Genomic DNA, 20,775 nt, shown 5'->3' on the forward strand with positions numbered 1-20,775 from the left:
GGCATTAATATAGATAATATCAGACAAGCTGCTGGATGGAGCGGCAATTCCTCTACCTTTGCTAGGTTCTATGATAGACCTATTATTGACAAAGACAACCTGGCTTTGGCAAATACGCTGTGTTCCTTATAAGGTTATATAAATAATAGAACTAAAATTATCTATTTGTTTATGTTCATTTATTACATATTATGTATTACAGTGTTGTTTTATGGTTTTATATATATTTCAAATATAAAGTATTGTACATGATTTGTGATATTTATTACTCTAAACATCTACTGTGTGTTCATATTCTAATTATACTAATCTCGAGGACGAAACACGAGTATAATTAACGATCAAACGAACTTACCTGTACGTGAAGTTCGATCGTAATTATATGAGTGTTTCGTCCGAAGAGATTAGTATATCCCACCCTCCCTAACAGGTGTAGGTACCCATAGATAAAATATCACAAATCTCTCTCAAGAAATGAAGTCGAATCAACGCCGTTGGCCGAAGGAGGAAAATGGAGTCCACCGGAATAGGAAAAGCGAGCAAACCATAGAGTATATACCAGAGACCAACTGTAAGTTTTTTTAAATATTTTTTTTTAGAGTTATAACCTCTAAACATAGTGATTGAAGCGGAGACACTAGCTACTACTACTGTGTGTTCATATTCTAATTATACTAATCTCTTCGGACGAAACACTCATATAATTACGATCGAACTTCACGTACAGGTAAGTTCGTTTGATCGTTAATATTATGCTCAAATATAACTATAATCGTCCGTATAAATTTTAAGGAGATTAGCATACCTCAAAGATCTCATGATCAAATTGCTAACTTGGTAACCTAAACACCAAGGTCGAATCATTTACATTGAAATGACATTATAATTTTTTAAATCGTTCGACAAATTCGGGTTTCGATCTTAAAGACGATTAAAAGTACCAATAATAGGGTTATAATTAGATAATTCATGGTCTGGTGACTGGTGGTAGTGATGATGATGATGATGAATGTAACTTGCATAGTAGCATATGCTTTCAGTTCTTAAACCAACTCTGAAAGCCGCAAACTTGTATTTATAAGGAATCCGGAGTTCTCTTAGCACCATCGGAACCATGGTATATTATCTAATTGCAAAATCTTGCTTTTTGGTAGCATATGCTTAGGATACTTCTCATATAATCGAAATCACTATATGTTTCCATATAAATTTTGAGGAGTTCCCTCGATTACTCATGGATCAGGTGGAAGAGTGGTGATGATGATGATGATTAATGAAATTTGCATAGTAGTATATACTTTCAGTTCTTAAGACAACGCCGAAACCCCAAAATATGTATCTATAAGGAGTAAGAAGTTCTGTTCACCACCTTCGAACCATGGTGTATCCTGGTGCAAAATCCTACTTTTTGATAACATATGCCTGAAACACTTCATATGAAACAAAAAAAAACATAAGTTTCCGTTTGAATTTTGAGGAGTTCCCTCGATTACTTATGGATCCCATCATCAGGTCACCACTTTTGTGAAAATGGGACCAAATTGGAGTAAAACCTAATATAACAAAACAAAAATTTTGAAAATCGGTTCATAAACGGCGGAGTAATCGTTGAACATACATAAAAAAAAACACATCCACAGCCGAACGTATAACCTCCTCGTTTTTGGAAGTCGGTTAAAAACGGGACCCTATTACTCTGAGACTTCGATGTCTGTCCGTCTGTCTGTCTCCAGGCTGTAAATCAATAACCGGTATACCTAGCTAGACATCTGAAATTTTCACAGATTAAGTATGTATTTCTGTTGCCGCTATGACTACAAATAAAATAAATATTTAAGGGGGCTCCCATACAACAAACGTACTTTTTTTACCTTTTTGGCCTTCGATCAAGTTTTTGGGTAGTAATCAATAATGGCAATTGGCAACAGCTAGGGCACTTGAAATTTTCACAATATCCTTAATTTTATCTGTAGTCTAATAATTAATAAAAAAACTAAAATATAATAAATATTATCTGTAGTCTGATAATTAATAATAAAACTAAATATTTTAGGGGGACTCCCATACAAAAACACAATTTTTCGCCAATTTTTCCCTATAGCCGCACCGAACCCTTCGTGCGCGAGTCCGACTCGCACTTAGCCGATTATTTTTTTTATACCTCACCTTCAAAACTATTGTGAGATACCTACTCATATGTTAAAAATCACGAATTCGAAGTCTAGGATTTTCTAAATATTATAGAATATATTATAGAATCCTGGCTACCACCATGGAGAATATTCTACAAAAGCCCCAAGTTAGGCTTGGGGCATTATATTTTTAAATACAGGTCAGGAATCAGGATTACAAAAAAAAATTCATTTTATGGGACGTCTATGACATCACTAAAGAATTCTTCAAAAAATGGCACGTTGATAAGGTAAAGTTCGCCATCCCTGCTACCTGTAGGAATTAGGAATAGGACAAACTGCAATGGTCTGTAAATCGTCGCAGTGTAGCTCCGCCTAGTGCGGTTTTATCGAATTAGGGTCGTTTCTCATCAGCCCTGGATTGATAAATAGGCCGTATAGGCCGCGGCCTAGGGGCAGTGTCCTAGGGAGCCGGTAGATTTGGTAAATGGGCGGCGGAAATTAAGCGGCCTACACTCACCTACACTCATAAAAATATAAATCCGGCACTGGTTCTCATTGCTGACAGTTCCTAAGTTCGACTATTCGAAGAATTTAGTTACACTTTTCTATTCCGTTTAAAGTCTAGTGTAAAACCAGAGAGTCAATTCTGATACTTTCCTCGAATCTAATTTTGATTCGTGCGCACATTCGAGCAGGACAGTGTAAGCGAACCAAAATCGAACGTATGACAATTGGGCCCCTGTTTAGTAAGCGAAATAAATAAGAAACTGATAAGTTCAGGTGTCATTGACCTCTCTCTAAGATAAATTTATATCAAAATTCTGAGTAAACCATAGACTTAATATATACTGAGTAAACATAGTCTCATTTCAAATTTAAAAAAAAAACTCTGAAAGGTATGTATCTAACTAGAAGTAGATAAGTACAGTTTTTTACAAAAATATAAGCTTATAAATATTATTCAATATTCATCTATAGGTACTGATTATAAAGACGAAGTTTGTATTGCATCGAATATAGGCCCTGAAACTAGGTACTTTATACTTAGCTGAATTTTATTAAATTTGGTAATAAATAGAGCAGACCATGGGAAAGGACATACCTAAGATCATTTTGATCTCGGGAAAATGTACGATTATTACCGCATGATAGATGATAGATACTGTTTTTATGCAAACAGAGTCGCGCTATTGTAGTTTATAAATAATAAATATAAACCTCAATGAAAGGGTTCCAACTCCTCATTGGCAATAGGTAGTTAGTCCCACTTATACGTGGGAGAGCCATGCTTCGGCACGAATGGGCCGGCTCGACCGGATAAATACCACGTTCTCACAGAAAACCGGCGTGAAACAGCGCTTGCGCTGTGTTTCGCCGAGTGAGTGAGTTTACCGGAGGCCCAATCCCCTAACCCCTACCCTATTCCCTTCCCTACCCTCAACTTTTCCCTTCCCTTCCCTACCCTCCCCTATTACCCTATTCCCTCTTAAAAGGCCGGCAACGCACTTGCAGCTCTTCTGATGCTGCGAGTGTCCATGGGCGACGGAAGTTGCTTTCCATCAGGTGACCCGTTTGCTCGTTTGCCCCCTTATTTCATAAAAAAAAAAGGTGGAACAAAATGTTTAATTTTGATTAATCGTTACATAATTTTCGTCATCATCTTTCATTCAACTTTCGTTTTGGCGCATTCAATAATTGAATACGTCAACGAACGCAATGGCAACATTGTCATTTTTGTTTTTTGGATACGGTCAGAGGGCATGCGTCGCGGGCATGTCTCACGTTCGCCGTTGATTGCGCTATAACGCATGCCCTTAACGAACAGAAAAAGGCACAGTGTGTACAAAGCTATTATTCTACATATTGTAGGTACAATCACTTATCTTGTCAATCTCTCAATCAAATACACGATTGAGTATCTCTTCTAGGAACGATATACCTAATAATAATTATAGATCTACCAGAATCTGATGGCAAAAATTGAGAAAATAAATCGACTTTAGCAATACCGGGGTAATAAGAATAAAACAGGTTGATCCTTTTTTTTTCCTTTAGCGGCTTACTCTGTGTGTGAAACAAGCAAAAATAAAAAAATTATCCAATGATCAAAGATATTTTTTGAAAATCTGCCGTCAAAATTTGCCATCAGATTCTGGTAGACCTACTTATATATAATACTAGCTGTTGCCCGCGACTTCGCCCGCGGCAATAATATAATAGTAGTATGTCTGCAGGCTGATATATCTCAAGCATCGCGCTAGCTAGAAAGTTGAAATTACAAAATATGTATGAACAAATATAAAAATTTAAAATATATCCCCCTCCTTTACTGAAAGTCGGTTAAAAGGTAGCCTTAGTTACTCCTTATTATATCCGCTATCTGCCAAAAAAAGCCCCGTTAAAATTGCCCCAGCCGTTTCAGAGATTAGCCGGAACAAACAGACAGACATACAGACAGACAAAAATTGTAAAAAGTGCTATTTTGGTATATGTACTTTATGTACATTCATATACATGTAGTAAAAACGGTTCTTTCAATATTACAAACAGACACTCCAATTTTATTTATATGTATAGATTATAATGACTAGACGTTCCGCGTGGCTTCGCCCTCGTAAATTAGATATTTCACAATTCACAGACAAGTTAGTCCACAAAAAATAGCCTATGATTCTTCACTTGGTATATATTGTGGCGGTACCCACAATTCGCCTAACATTCCTGCATCGCGCTATCGAAGTTTCGGAGAACGGCAAGATATATACAACGTCTGAAATGACGTCAGTGGGGCTTCGGCCTGACCGAGTATGCTATCTCTCTCGGTCGGAAGATCTTCCTTTTCGGCCGCCACTAACAACGTTAAAATATACTTCTTATATGTGCCAAATAACATAAAAATTGCTCCAGTAGTCGTGAGAACCGTGAGATAAGTAAGCTCTTTCAAATAATTTCCCCCGTTTTTTCCACATTTTTCTCTATTTCTTCGCTTCTATTTTAGCGTGATAAAGTATAGCCTAAAGCCTTCCTCAATAAATCGGCTTGTGGTGGCTAACACTGAAAGAATTTTTCAAATCGGACCAGTAGTTCCTGAGATTAGCGCGTTCAAACCAACAAAGAAACAAATAAAATCTTCCGCTTTATAATATTTGAAAGTACTTAGTATAGATAACAGACTGCACGCGCCAATATACAGTGAGCACAAACATCAATACACTCGCATAAAATACGACGAAAACGTATCACAGGCCACAGCACACTAATCTTAGATTAAGGCTGCGTTTCCACTAGAGATGTGCGAGGGCCGAGGATGCATAGCGAGGGATGTGTTTGTAAAGAACCAAGTTGCGAGGAATGTGTGCGAGGGATATGTTGCGAGAAATGTGTGTTGAGATGGATGTGTTACTAGGTTTGCGCCTACTGTACCAGCGCATTTTTACAGCTCCGCTACACATCTTCGTAGACACATTTTCATCGCACAGCTTTGGTGGAAACACCTACAAATTTTCACAGCTAGACATCCTCGCACGACAAATTTCCCTCGCACATCTCTGGTGGAAACGCAGCCTATTGCCTAATTATTGGTCTCCGCGGTCGTAACTCGTAGCGCATCCACGCGCGCGCTACGACTGCGGAGGCGCTACGTCACCAATCATGAATCTTTAGACAGTAATAATATTATTATAATTAATGCGAAAGTTTGTGACTTTGTATGTTTGTTACTTCTTCACGTCTAAACGACTGGAGTGATTTTAATAGGTATTGAGTCAGTATGATACCCTGAATTAACACATAGGCTACTTTTTACTGCGGGAAAATATCACAATTAAATTCCCTAAGACGCGGGTAACAGCTAGTGCGACACAAAGCCTATCCCTGTGGCGCCATGATGTATACCTATATAATATAGTATAGGTACCCATGGTTGCGAAGCGATTTGTAGACTGTAAGTGTCCATGCCGAAAAAACGCGGCCGAACTTCGGCATGATTACGCCTCCAATGTATTTTAAATTATTGGTAAATCCACCACTGCGTAGCGGGTTAAAAAAAAGTTATTTTCGAATATTGAAATGTCATCGGATCTGTCAGATTAAGGTAGGGGATGTTTATCATACCCCGAGCATACACCAAAGAAGCCTCCATAATATAAAGCACGGACGATTCAAAGGTTAGGTATAGTCTGGCAAAAAGTGAAATTAAAAAGTGGCAACATCGTAGTGTCATCCCTTTTTTCTAAGATTGATTTGAAAGGGATGACACTACGATGTTGCCACTTTTTAATTTCTTTACTTTTATGCCAGACTATAAGCCTGTACTCTGTAGGGACATTTTAAAATATAAAAAATAATTTTCTGAATATAATTTCTTTTTCATAACTTTAAAATGGCTGCAGTTTCTGAACCCACCACTAAAATAATTTCGCTCATATTATTTTTTTATCAGTTTTACCTAATGTAAAAAATCTATAGGTCTCCATGACGCTCGCGGCTCGAGTGACTACACCTACGAATGATAAAAACTAAGTAATCGTAGCTCCCATACTATTACCGTTTTAAATTTGGTTCCTTTTGATCTGTCTTGTAACGTCAGCCTAGTACCGCTCAAGGTCACCTAAATATTGCAAATGTATTGAAATGTGTACCGACTACCGGTACACTTTTTTGACAAATATTGTGGAGCATGTTTTTTGACGGAGTTACTTTTCCTTAGTTTTTATTATTCGTAGTCTAGGTAAAATATAATAAACTAATCTAAGACTACACGAACTTTAATTTTAGGCCCTAGGCTCCCCTACTATTATGCTTAAGAGGATACACCAGGGGTGAGAGAAATTGAAAATAGGTATTTGAAAATATATTGCTGTCTCACCTATCTCAAGTCTCCCACCGCAGAGCGCAATAGAGACAACACGACAAAAGTTCTAATAAAAGAACAGAAAATCTTCGATTCGTTGTCCGCTGATTCCTTCTCCCAAAACTTAACCGATTTAAGTAATTTTTTCATTAAGAATTAAAGCAAGGCTTGATCTGTGTTCCTATGTTTTACTTTTTTTTGTATATTTTAGCCAGTTTTATTTTCTGGGTGTTTGAACACAGGAAAATCTGGCCATTTTTTTGGGTTTTTCGACGTCCTTATCTTTTTTAATAAAATTATGAAAAAAAAAAAAGAAAACATAGGGACATGCTAATAGTGGCCATAAATATCATAGAAAAAAATCATAACTCTACCGGCATTATCCAGGGAGGAAACAGGGGACAACGTTTGTATGGAAAAACGGCGGTGTGAACTCCTCTTAAAAGTTTTAAGTAAAGTTAATTTCTATAATGACGTGGCAATGGGGATGAATTACAAAAACAATGTTGGTGAGGATATTTTATTCCATAATACAGCGTAAGACAAACCGGAATGTCACATACTTTCATTGAATCTCGATCTTCAATAAAATAAAAAAAAATCACCCACCACACCACATAATCACTTGTATTGTGTTCCAACAATTTTATCTAAATTATTATAAAAAGGCTAAGTTATAATTAATTGTGTAAGATAGTACCGAGAGATCCAAACGTTGATACTCCACAGCTTGACGTACACAAGTTAACCCTAAAATGAATCTCGGCTCGTCTCAAGACTAAATGCGGGCCCAGACTCAGTCCGGAACCGAAGCAAGAAGTTGTTAATTACATAACAGCTTACTCTACCTAGATAACTTCCATAAAAATAAACTATCATCGTACAATAAGTTCAAATTATTGAAATATGCATGACCACTCGTAAAGGTAAAGCTCAGAAACGCCAGGATGTGAATAGGTCTTGGGGCGGATACTTAGACACTCATCGTTCGATGGAATACAACATATACAATGAAATACAGTTTACTAACTGTTGAATCTGTCTAAAACTTAGAAGTGTTGATTTATTGCACATAGAACTGCAGTAAAATAAAAAAGTAAAAATGTCATATTCCAGTTGAACGTGAGCTACGAACATTTTACTTATTGTCTATGTGACCTAGGGTTAGTGTCGGACCTGCTTTAAGACTGTACTAATTCCCGTGACTTTACCTGTCAGTTTAACATAATACTCACATGCTAATCTAGTGAATTGAAAAGATAAATTCACTTTAAATACTTTATTACGATAACTTATAATAGTATACATATAAAACATATTAAGATGTGATTCAGTTTATCACGAGTCGGCTACAAATATACCTATCCACATCACAATGCGCAGAGAATTGGAATTAACACCGTTTCAGACGTATATAAGTAAACGAAAAAATTGTAATTTTGCATAAACTTTACACACTATATTATATTTGTTGAACGTCGGCTGACATCGAACGCGCAGCGCGCTAGAGTAATATCTAGTCTACATGACCCCCGGCTCGCGTATAAAACTGTCGTATCTATGTAATGTACTGTACTGTCGTAACTATGCGTTAATGCGGCGCGCCGCGCGTTCGATCTCACGACAGAATACATTAAGGTTTCCGCACAAAATACATTGTATTCATTTAGCAAATAAATTTAAAGTATCTTAAACCATAGTCTCTTTCAATAATCAGATTTGTCTGTAAGTTGGTGGCGCACGGGCGATTAGCGGTTGGCGTTTTTGAGCTGATTGGAGAGCCAGTCGAGTCCCTCGTAGAGGCCGTCACCGGAGGTGGCGCACGTGGCCTGGATGTACCAGTTGCGGTTGCGCAGCGAGTGCAGGCCCAGTTTGTCCGTTATCTCCGCTGCGTTCATGGCGTTTGGTAAGTCCTGGAAAATACAGGTATAAGCATTAATATTTTTTTGGTTTAAATCGGCCGGCGATGGATTGTTATGTTATGTATGTTATGGATTGCTCTGGATAGTTTATCCAGGAGCCTCCTGGATAAACTATCCAGAGCAATCCATAACTTTCATAATCAAGGTTTTGAAAACAATACCGTAAAGAAGAGTAATGTATGTACTTATAAATTCATAAACCAATTAATGTTAACCTTTGTTAACTTGATCTATGAAAAATTGTTACAAATATTAGTACAATGTTTAAATAATAACTAAAATGTAAAATATTTTATGTTCTGTGATGACATTGACCTCTCGTCTAAATGTTAGTTTATGCAAATATAATCACTCAGTTTTATGAATGTGTTACATCTTAGCAGCACATGTTCATTTGGTTAAACATGTGTACAGATTACTAATATTCTAGTAAATTGTTATGCTACAAGTACGGATTTATTCAAGGATATTAAATAAATTTTAAGAAAAAATTCACTAAGTTTAAATCTGTCTATAATTTGCATGTAGTAATGATGTAGTAGATGTTAAGACCTGGCTTTTTTTGGGAGCCACACATTACTAATTTTAATTAAAACTCATTTTATTGGCACAAGACAATAAAAATTAAAACTTGACACAAAAATAATTAAGTTTAAAAGATTTATTGCTATTTAAAAATAGCGTATTAGTTCACAATATCATAATATTATTATCTTCAATGAAATAAGTGATAACATATGAATTACACATTTCCTATTTATACACAGTGATAAATTAAAATCAAAAATTGTAGTCATTCTCACACTACTGAGATTATTAATCTAATGACCTACTAGTATTGATTGTAATAAATAAAATCTTTCGTAAAAAGAGTAGACCAATTTCTTTAAGAAATGCTTATCAACTGTCGATCGTGGGAAAACGAGACAATAGATATTCTATTGTGTCTCGTTCATCGGTGAGCGTATGGGGCTTGATGAATTAATATAGGTGGGCTGAGCTGCACCAAGCTAGTTAGCAAAAAATTCATTGTGCATGTTATAAACTTCTACAGTAGTTTAGCATCTTCAAAAACTAAGAATAAAAGTGATAATTCATCATGCTGTTTGGTAGATAAAGTCACATAGCTTGGAGGGTAAATATTACGAATAATAATATGAAACCGTTTTTTAATCAGCTATTCATTTTCCCTGTCCTTGTCTGACAGAGTGCCCGACTTTCCCAACAAAATATCATAGTTTAAACTTAACAAGTTACCGCCGTACTCAGAGACCTAAGTTATGATTAACCTTCAATTAAATAAAGAGTTTGACAGATAATGTATGGAGCTAATGTCAAAATTTTGAATTAATTACATTTAAGTAATTAATGTTCCACTCTGAGTGCGGCAGTTAGAAAGCTGTTGAATTGTATATATACCAATAAACGGAATTTCTTCATCATTAAGGTAGGGAAAATTAACAAGTAGGAAAGCAATCGTACCTGTTTGTTTGCGAAGATCAAAAGGACAGCATCCCGTAATTCGTCTTCACTTAACATTCTCATGAGTTCTTCTCGGGCCTCGCCGATACGCTCTCGGTCGTTACTGTCTACTACGAAAATGAGACCCTGAAAGAAATTGAAAATTATAAAAACTTTGTTCTTTTTTTTTGCTTCATATATAGTACTTCTTCTTCGACACTGACAAGCATCAAGTTGCTATTTCTAGAACCTGATCAAAGATTACAGAATCTGATACCATTGATAATTTCAGAGTCGAAATCCAAATTTAAAAAATAAAAACGTATGGACTGAAGTATAGTTTTCACAAAGCCAGTACTGGCTGCCAATAAGACTGGTAGCCAGTATTGGCTTGGTATATGCTGCGTGTGAACAGTTTGGTCTGGCCTGAAAAATGGTCACACGCGGCATATACCAAGCCAATACTGTCTGTCAGTCTTATTGGCAGCCAGTACTGGCTCTGTGAAAACTATACTTATGGAATATTTGTATTTTGTGATGCCTTATGTCAATTGACAAATCCCACACATTTTGTTTTGTTTTAAGCATTGATACTAAAATTACAGAAGCTATAGAATCTTAGCTTATTATTATTAAAAGCAATTTAATAATTTTGTAATAAGTTACATAATTACAACATATTTTGTCTAATAAGATGATGGAGTATCATATAGTTACCAATTTTTTAAATGTAGAAATTTTATGTGAAATAGAAACTAAGAAGTCAAATGAGTGATGATAGATGATCACAATGTTAGTCACCATACTCCTCCGAAACGGCTTTCCTGATTTTTACCAAATTTTATATTATGCATATTCAGTAGGTCTGAGAATCGGCTACTGGCTACTTTTATAGTGATAAGTGGATTTGTTGAATAAATAATATTATATTGTTACAACTCGAGACTGACGGCGACCATTGTTTGTGCGACAGATTTAGTCACTTCAATAAAATAATAATATGGGCGAAATACTTTATATGGCAAAGAAACGTTTGCCGGGACAGCTAGTATATTATAATAATCTTATGTTATAAGCATGTTTTACACAATACACATTGAAAAAACATTGGGCCAAAACATTAAGTGTGCACATTAGGCTCTAACTACACATTGTAGAGCAGCGGTAGGCAACAGGCGGACCGCGGTCCGTATGCGGACAACGAAAGGTCGAATCTCGGACCGCGAAATATTGGAATGTATTTTATACCAAGTATCAATTACTACATAGATAAGGTAAACGTAATACCTTTATTAATTAAAAAAATATTTTTAAGCTACATAGGACAAATGTTTTTTCTGGACCTCGTTAAAAATTTTGCACAGTATCCGGACCCCACCTAAAATTACTTGCCGACCCCTGGTGGAAGTATGGAATGTCACTACTAACTTGGACATAAGTAGGCCGTTTCACATTGTCCCAATGCACCGGCTCAAAGCATGGTCCCCCAATGAGTACAATGGGAATTAGGATCTTTATAGTTACATTACTATTCATATTAATGATATGTATTATGATTATTATAAGAAATATTTAATTGAATTTGAATGAATACATGCTTAAAATAATAATGATTTTTTTTATACTAATGTAATAAAATACATTTTAAGAATGATAAGACATGATTACTTAAACATGTTATGCCATATCATGTAATTGCATAAAATATGTTACGTTATTAAAACAATAACTAGAAATGTGGTATAAATCAGAGTTTTATCAATAATTTTCATAATTATTGCATTTAATATAGAGATTAGTTTAAAACTATACACTGAAGTGAAAAATTTGGTGAATGCAAAATAGTAAAATAAAGAACAGAGCAGCGGGGCTAACGGTCGCTTTATAGAATCATAACATGAATCATAATATTATGATTAATTTTCTTAAAATTGCAAAATGGTCACTCTGCTTGCAATTCATGTCTACAGATCGACAAGGCTTTATATGAACGTAGCGAAAAAAGGAACTAACGCTGCCATCATACAAAAACGTCATTAATTTATGACAGTTCTCCTTTACATGCAGCACCCCCGCTCACATTCATAAAAAGCCTTTGTCAGTTTGACAGTTTTGACAATTCATTGGCTGAATTGACTGACAGGAATTGCTAAATGCGACCATTTTAGCACTGCTGCACATAAAGATTCACTCTGTTTCATTTCTCTCATAACCCAGTGGGACTGATAAATCAACACCTTGGTAGCTCAGAAGCAAAAAATAACTTGAAACATCTAAGTTCATTCTACTGGTCAGATAAACAGACCTATTTAAACTTGAAACTGACATTTTTAAGTTGTTCAAAGGGACTGTATTCACTTTGATTAGTGCAAGTGCAGGTGATTAGTGCAGGATAGATAAGTAATCAGGAGAAAGCAAGAGTAGACAGCAACTGATGAATCACTTATTACCTGCACTATACTGTACTTGGAGAAACATGACGGTAGCAGTCATTGACTCCCTGTCAAAAACTTGACATTTTATATACAAAGCTGCGATTGACAACATCTGACACTTCATTGTCAATCGCGGTTTATATAGAAAATGACAAGTTTTTGACAGGGGGTCAATGACCACTACCGCCTTGTTTTGTCGAGTACAGTATAATCACCTGCACTCGCACTAATCAAAGTGAATACAAGGGCCTAACACAGAAATGGCACTAAACCACATAGAGATAAATAATAAAAAGATGTCTACAAATTATGAATTGGTATTATGTGTTAGATAAATTGTGATATTCCAAGATTTTGAAAATGCATTTATTATAACAATAAAAAAGTACCTGTGTATTCTGGAAGTAATGCCTCCACAGTGGTCGGATTTTGTCTTGGCCACCGACGTCCCACACAGTGAAACTGATGTTTTTGTATTCTACGGTCTCCACATTGAAGCCTAACAACATAAAATATACTATTAGTAAATGCAATAAGCTTAATTCTAAGCTACTTCTTTTATTTGCTGATAACTTAGAATCACATCAACCTAAGTATGCGATGAGGGTGATAAACGCACTAGATGAGGTCCGTATGAAATGAAAATCTAGACTTACTGATCTAGCAGATTATATTGTCCAAGCACATGCACTAGATTCATATCTATAGTTCGAAAGAAGGTGCAGAACAGGAGATGAAAAAGCACAGTATGATATAGCACTAAATGATATTAAGAGTTCAAACACAGGATAGTGATTTAGCTTAGTTATAGCCCTAACTCATATTTTTTTTTTTGTTGTTAAATTTTGAATGCAGTCTTGTTTTAAATCATCTGAAGAAGATAACTGCATTTTGTGGGTAAGTACATGAATGCTTAACAGTGTCCAATTATTATTTCATGTAGATGTATGTTTATAGAAATGTAATATTCGTTACTAGGCAACTATTGCATGCTGTGAGAATATGTACATTACGTCATAGTAAGTATATACTCAGTTTATTTTTATAATTATTAACCCATCAATCCCCAAGCAGCAGCCAGCTGAAGCATTCCAATTAAAAATCTATTGTGTCTGCGATACCCATGATGGCAGTGTTAAGCCACAGTATTCAAAATGCAAGACTTAAAAAAGTTAATGCCAAATTTTTGCTCTATCCATTTCTATTTATTGTAAAACTAAGTTTTTGTTTACACAATACATTCATTATCATTTCATAATATACCTAATAACTTATTGATCCAGTTCATTTTATTATAATTTCATTGTGTAACATTCTAAACTTTCTCCATGTCCGCGTAAAGTAAATGTCAATTAATATTAATTCAACTCAAAAATGGTCAAAAATAACTTAAATCTTTTCAATCTAGTTGCATAATTAAATATTACTATAAAATTTATATTTTAGGTATAAACTATAAAGTTACTTATGTACGGTACTCAAAGAATCTTTCTAATCTGAGATTTATTTTCCGTCTGTTAATTAATTATACTATTGCAATATATTACAAATAAAACGGACACTACTCACCAATAGTTGGAATTGTCGTAACAATTTCGCCTAATTTTAGTTTGTACAAGATTGTAGTTTTACCAGCTGCATCCAAACCGACCATTAATATCCGCATCTCTTTTTTGCCGAATAGGCCTTTAAATAAATTTGCAAACATATTCCCCATTTTGCAGTGTTTTCAAGTTCACTGTAAATTAAAAATTGATATTACTCGACTGACTCATCCGTCACTCCATGTTACTTTAATCAATGGCTAATGACATGGCAAATAGTAAACTGAATATCTTCAACGAAAATTAACACTTTCACGAAGGATGGTGACTTGAAGCACAACGTAGCACTATATTTTAGTTTTTACGACTTTACTTCTAGATTTACGCTTTACCTAAAACAATGATCGGTCGACACCGCTGTTGGTTGTAGAGTCACCACCCAGTTTCACTTTCTCAACAAAATTAACGCCGCAACAACAGCTATTATACGGAACACATTTAAAATATATAAGCACTTACGTTTTCTTAAATATTTATACGTTAATTGAAGAAAAAAAGATATTTTCCAGTGAAGTCTATTACTATTCCCTGGATGTCAAAATGGCGGCGAACGTGGAAGATGTTCGTGCCTATGCCACGTATTGTTGAAAGTGGCCAGTAGAGAAATATTATTTTATAAAAAAATTAAAAAATGTTTTAAAATATACAGTTGAAATAAAGTGATTTTTATAGACGTAAGATTTCGATAGATTTGGTAAATTGTATTAACGGTATAATAACCGTATAATTCTTAGCCCTAGTTAACTAGAAACCATTGAGGTACTATAGACTGGAGAGAGCCTTAAGCTGCGCGTCCACTGTATCGGAATCGGAGCGGACGGAGCGTCGTCATTTACGAAATGCCGATGGTGTGCGTCCACTGCATTCGGATTCCGCATCGGCAATTTAGTTATTAATGTATAATTATATGAAATGTGTGCGTTAACGCTTTGGAGTTGCTATGTTCAGTTTTGATACTTTGTTTCGATGAGCTTTGACTCTGCACTAAATATATAAATTGACTAATAGACGCGGCCGCAGATGACGTCATCGGCATAAATTCCGCTCTCAGGCGCAGAAATGCCAATCCTGGAGCCGTACCACGAAACCGTTTTGAGACTCAAACAATCGTACGAGAATGCAGCGTCCCACTCTAACAAACTTGAAATGACGTTGTTGACGAGAGCGGGACGCGGCATTCTCGTCCGATTGTTTGAGTCTCAAAACAATTTCGTAGTAGGCCTACAGTGCACGCAGTGCCATACAAATCAGTGCAAAGCAACAAATCCGTACGCTCCGTACTCTCCGATTCCGATCCAGTGCACGCGCAGCTTTATATCGGTGTATAAGCCTCAAAAGCGTGTAATGTTATGTCCTACTTAGTAGGACATAACAAAGGAGTCGGTCTGCATATTTCATGTAATAAAAGTGTTAATAAAGGTTTTTAGTGAACATTTAATGCTAGATATTGTTGAGTTCTGTGGTTCCGCTAAATAATAAACCATAAGAATGGTCAAAGAATGCCTCAAACACGTGGATTTAACATTAAATAATAAACCAAAAGAACGGTCAAAGAATGCCTCAATTACACGTGGATTTAACATTAAAATAAGATTTTGCATTCAGAATGTGGCAAATGTATCATAGATCGTAACTAACCAAACTTCTTTATACAAAAGTAGTCTCTAAATCAGCGAAATACGAAATATAATCGAATGAAGAGCGCGGCCCACTTGGGCCTTATGGCGCTTGACGGAATGGCGCTTGACATTTAGCGCGGCCCAAGTGGGCCTTATGGAGAATGATATAAAATTAATTTTCTCTGGAATGCGAAACATATTATCGACACCTTAAACACATATTTGAATGGCCGCTTTGCGGCTTTGCTAGAAACCGTTGCCATGCATTTTACTTCACATGAAATAAGGGGGCAAACGAGCAAACGGGTCACCTGATGGAAAGCAACTTCCGTCGCCCATGGACACTCGCAGTAGGGAAGGGAATAGGGGAGGGTACGGAAGGAAATAGGGGAGGGTAGGGCAAGGAAAAGGGTAGGGGATTGGGCCTCCGGTAAACTCACTTACTCGGCGAAATACAGCGGAAGCGCTGTTTCACGCCGGTTTTCTGTGAGGACGTGGTATCTCTCCGGTCGAGCCGGCCCATTCGTGCCGAAGCATGGCTCTCCCACGTTACTTTAAAAAGCGAATCATAAGTCAATAAATTATGTTAAACTTTAATTTTAGAAAAGTATGCCGGACTTCGACACATTGACCTTATGTTTTACTTACAATATTTTTATTCGTTATTCTATAGAACTTACTATAATATTCTTCTAGAAAATACTTATTTACAAAGAATTTCAATGATTTTTTTGCCTCTCCTCCTCTCCTCTCCTCTCCCGTCTACTATAGATATTGAAGAAATAAACGCCATGATGGATTTATTATCTGATTCGGAGGAAATATCATTTAGCCGAATAACATCATTAGGATTAGAGCAAGGTTTAATCCTAATCGAAAATTCCATTGCATCAGTTAAATAATTATCATAAGCTGATACTATATTCGTGCTCTTATTGATACTATTTTTTTTTGTTTAAGGACTGTTAGTAACTCTTCCATTATAGAAGACACTGCACGACACGACACCCATCTCCTAATTGTACAGTTAATCATCTGGATATTAATTGCGACAACTATTTTTCGTTTGTTGAAAATGTGTGTGATATTGAGCCACCTTTATCTGTAATATCTTCTAATACAGATTTACTGTTTACGCCACAAGCAAACAAGTCACTGACTCCTTTTCCTTAATTCCTTACCCAAATATCGAGACGATTAATTAGTTCCCGTAAAGATAAAGGAAACGTATTGAAGAATGAAAAGATATTAGGTTGGGGAAAAAGTTTCTTCGCATTTTATATAAAAATACAAAAGGAATTTTTATAAAGTTTATTTACAATTGACTACAGTATATGGGTGCCATTTTCTTCGATAACTTTTTGCCATCTTGTTAGTAGGGATATGATTCCATTGCTATAAAAATGTTGGGGTTTCTGAGAAAAAAAAACTGCGACAAGACAAGACAAGACAAGAGTGGCTAAAGATGTGTGAGATCAAGCGTTATCATGGTGAAAAACCATACCCCTTCTGTTGATTAATTCCGGCCGCTTTCTCTCAACTTCTTGCTTTAATCTCATCAGTTGTTCGCAGTACAGTTCAGATGGATGGTCCTGCCTGGCGGTAACAGCTCATAATGAATAATGCCCTTCCAATCCCACCACACACATAGCATCATCTTGTTGCGAGTTAACCCGGGTTTCGTAACAGTCTGTGAAGCTTGACCGCCCTGTGACCACGATTTTTTTCGCACGCTTTTGTTGTACCTGATCCATTTTTCATCACTAGTTCGTTGTAATAAAGAATCACAAATGAGTACACGGTTCATTAGGTTCCTTTCAGTGAGCTCATGAGACATCCAAATATCGAACTTTTTGTGTACCCAGCTTTATTCAAAACCGTTTTTTCAATCCCCATTTCTTTAGCTACATCGTAACTACTAATATGCCGATCTTGCTCCACTTTTTCAAAAATGCCATCAGTTTTGCCCGTAACAGGGCGACCAGAGAAACGTGCATCTTTGATATCAAAATTTCCGGATTGAAAACGCTTAAACCAAATTTGCGCTACGCTCACAGATACTGCATTAGGTCTATAAACATTTAAATTTTTTTTCGCGGCTTGTGTTGCATTTTTACATTTCTTGTAATAAAAATTTAAAAAGGTATCGAATTTCTTCATTAGAATCACTCATTTTAACAATAATATTGTTACTAAATAATAATATGATTATTTTTGGTAAGATTAGTAATTATGCTAAAATTAAAAAGAGTACCTAGAATAAGAGAAAAACTAATACTACATTTTGTTACTTTGAGACTGATTAATAGAAGAGTAACAAAAAATAATACTCTGAAACTGGTTAATATATTTTTGTTACTTTGAAACTAGTTCACATTATTTCTTATTATTAGATATAACTATATCTAATAATAAGAAATAATGTGAACTAGTTTCAACCAGAAGATAATTTTTATTTGTGTAACAAGTTTATTTATTTTTTTCAAATACTCCAGGGAGTGATACTTCAATTATCTACATCTTAAATCATATCTATGTCTTTTATTTATATTCCTTTTATTTCATTAACCTATCTAAATAGTATCTAACAAATTATAGATTACTGAGAAATCTATAATTTGTTAGATACTACTTAGATGATTTTACAAGAATTTTCCATCGATAATTATGTTAAGTATAACTTACAATAATATTTTACTGGCACACAACATAGTAAAATATCGTATTTGTAATATACGTTATGTGTCAGTCTATAATTTACCATGTATACTACAGTAACTAACACATACGCTAGTTAGCAAATGATGTAATCCAACGACAAATATCGTATGTGAATTTTACAAAAAACTAGATAAAATAAAATAAAACCTTATAAAGAGTATTCTTTTATTCATATTTTTCTGATTGTATGCCAATTTTTATAATTATAGAATGTTATTTGTAACCACCATCATGAAAAATCTGTTTCCAAATCTTTAATCGGTCGTACTGTAAAGTTGGTCATTTACAAACCAACAGCATTCATTGCTGTTGGTTTGTAAATGATAGTACAGGTGATGCTATATATACCAGCTCCCCTAATATTTCTCGGCAAAATATCACTGAGAGTCGAAACGAACTTGTGTCTAAGGTGGAGAATTCATTGGAGAAGGTCTCTGAATGGGGTAGACGTAACTTAGTCCAATTCAACCCCACCCAGACACAAGTCTGCGCGTTCACCACTAAAAAGTCACCGATGGTCGTTTATCCTCGTTTCGAGTGCACATCTTTAACCATCTCCCCTAGCATTGAGATACTTGGCGTCAACATATCGAGCGAAGTCCAGTTCCGATATCATCTTGAGGGTAAGGCCAAATTAGCCTCGAAGAAGCTTGGTGTTCTTAACAGAGCGAGACAGTACTTCAGCCCGGACCAACGCCTACAACTCTACAAGGCGCAGGTTCGGCCTCATATGGAATATTGTTCTCATCTCTGGGCAGGGGCGCCAAAATACCAACTGCTCCCTCTGGATCGTATCCAACGAAGGGCTACTCGAATTGTTGACTGCCATAGAGTTTCAAACAGCTTGGAGCCCCTGGAAGTACGCCGAGATGTAGCTTGTATCACGGGGAGTGCTCTGAGGAATTGTTCGGAATCATACCACCTGCAACTTTTCGCTATCGTCCCACTTGAAAAACATACCATCCTCATCACCTTGATGAGCTTCCACAGTGCGTTTTTCGCGTAACTTTCTGCCGCGCACTGTAAAACTCTGGAATGAACTGTCACCAGCAGTATTTCCGGACCGATACGACCTGCAAACCTTCAAGAAAAGAGCGTATTCCCTCTTAAAAGGCCGGCAACGCAAACGCAAACGTTAAACAGCTAGTATATCTTTAAACGAGCAATTCTTGTATATATATATATACAAGAATTGCTCGTTTAAAGATATAAGATATCAAATATTATAAAAATAATTAGATAAATTATTATATAGGGTAAATGACTAGTACATTGGACAGTACTAGTCATTGGACAGAGCATAAAAACACAATATTTATTAAGGTTGCTTTAAAAACTGCCTGGTCTTAGAGTAATAGAACGCCTGATTTTTAAGAAAAACAGGTATTTAGTTTTTAAAGTAACCTTATTAAATATAGTATTTTTGTGCTCTGTCCAATGACTAGTTATTTGCCATGGCTGTATGGGCAACGCTTTGCCTGTCCCGACCGGGACGAATTAAAAAAAAATGTCTATTGCCATTTGCCAAATGTCAAATTTCAAAATATAACCCTGTGTTAGGAGTTTTTGGAAGAATGTGAAAGAGTGATGTTGTGTTTTTATATTATTTTCCTAAAATTGTGTTATCTGGGTTTTTAATGTGTAATATTGGTAGGATATTAACCATTAAATATTCGTTATCGTGCACAAGTGTAGGAAAGTGATGTAATAACCAGAAACGTGCTCTTTTGTGTTCCCTCCAAAACTCCATCAAAAGTTTCAGTAAAGCGTCCTACCACTTTACTGAATCGACCGACTTGACTTCTTGACTGTATTGACTTTATACTTAGACTTTGACTAGACTTTAGACCTGACTGACCTGACGATAATATAGAAAAAATTGTATAAAGAATATTGTTTTCCCGCCATAAAATTATACTCGACACTGGCCATGGTTATAGCCGAAGTGCCATTATAAGAAAAAAAAAAAAAAAAAAAACCCTGTGTTAACCAACTTTATTAGTCTGTATCCTATTTCATGTCAACT

The 20,775-nt window shown here is 35.7% G+C and overlaps 1 protein-coding gene across 2 annotated transcripts; it reads right to left on the minus strand.

Moving 5' to 3' along the window:
* Positions 1–8,251: 8,251 nt before the first annotated feature.
* On the minus strand, positions 8,252–14,998 carry LOC121732960 (ADP-ribosylation factor 1). 2 transcript variants are annotated; one of them, XM_042123000.1, is made up of 5 exons: positions 14,869–14,998; positions 14,375–14,543; positions 13,195–13,304; positions 10,392–10,517; positions 8,252–8,900 (listed from the first exon to the last, which is right to left on the minus strand). In XM_042123000.1, the coding sequence occupies exons 2-5, from the start codon at positions 14,520–14,522 to the stop codon at positions 8,736–8,738; spliced, it is 549 nt and encodes a 182-aa protein (XP_041978934.1). In that variant the 5' UTR covers positions 14,523–14,543; positions 14,869–14,998; the 3' UTR covers positions 8,252–8,735. The 2 variants fall into 2 exon arrangements, with proteins under 2 accessions (XP_041978934.1, XP_041978935.1); XM_042123001.1 differs by lacking the exon at positions 14,869–14,998 and adding an exon at positions 14,742–14,850.
* Positions 14,999–20,775: the final 5,777 nt, after the last annotated feature.

Source organism: Aricia agestis, chromosome 13, assembly GCF_905147365.1.
Source record: "Aricia agestis chromosome 13, ilAriAges1.1, whole genome shotgun sequence".
NCBI lineage: Eukaryota > Metazoa > Arthropoda > Insecta > Lepidoptera > Lycaenidae > Aricia > Aricia agestis.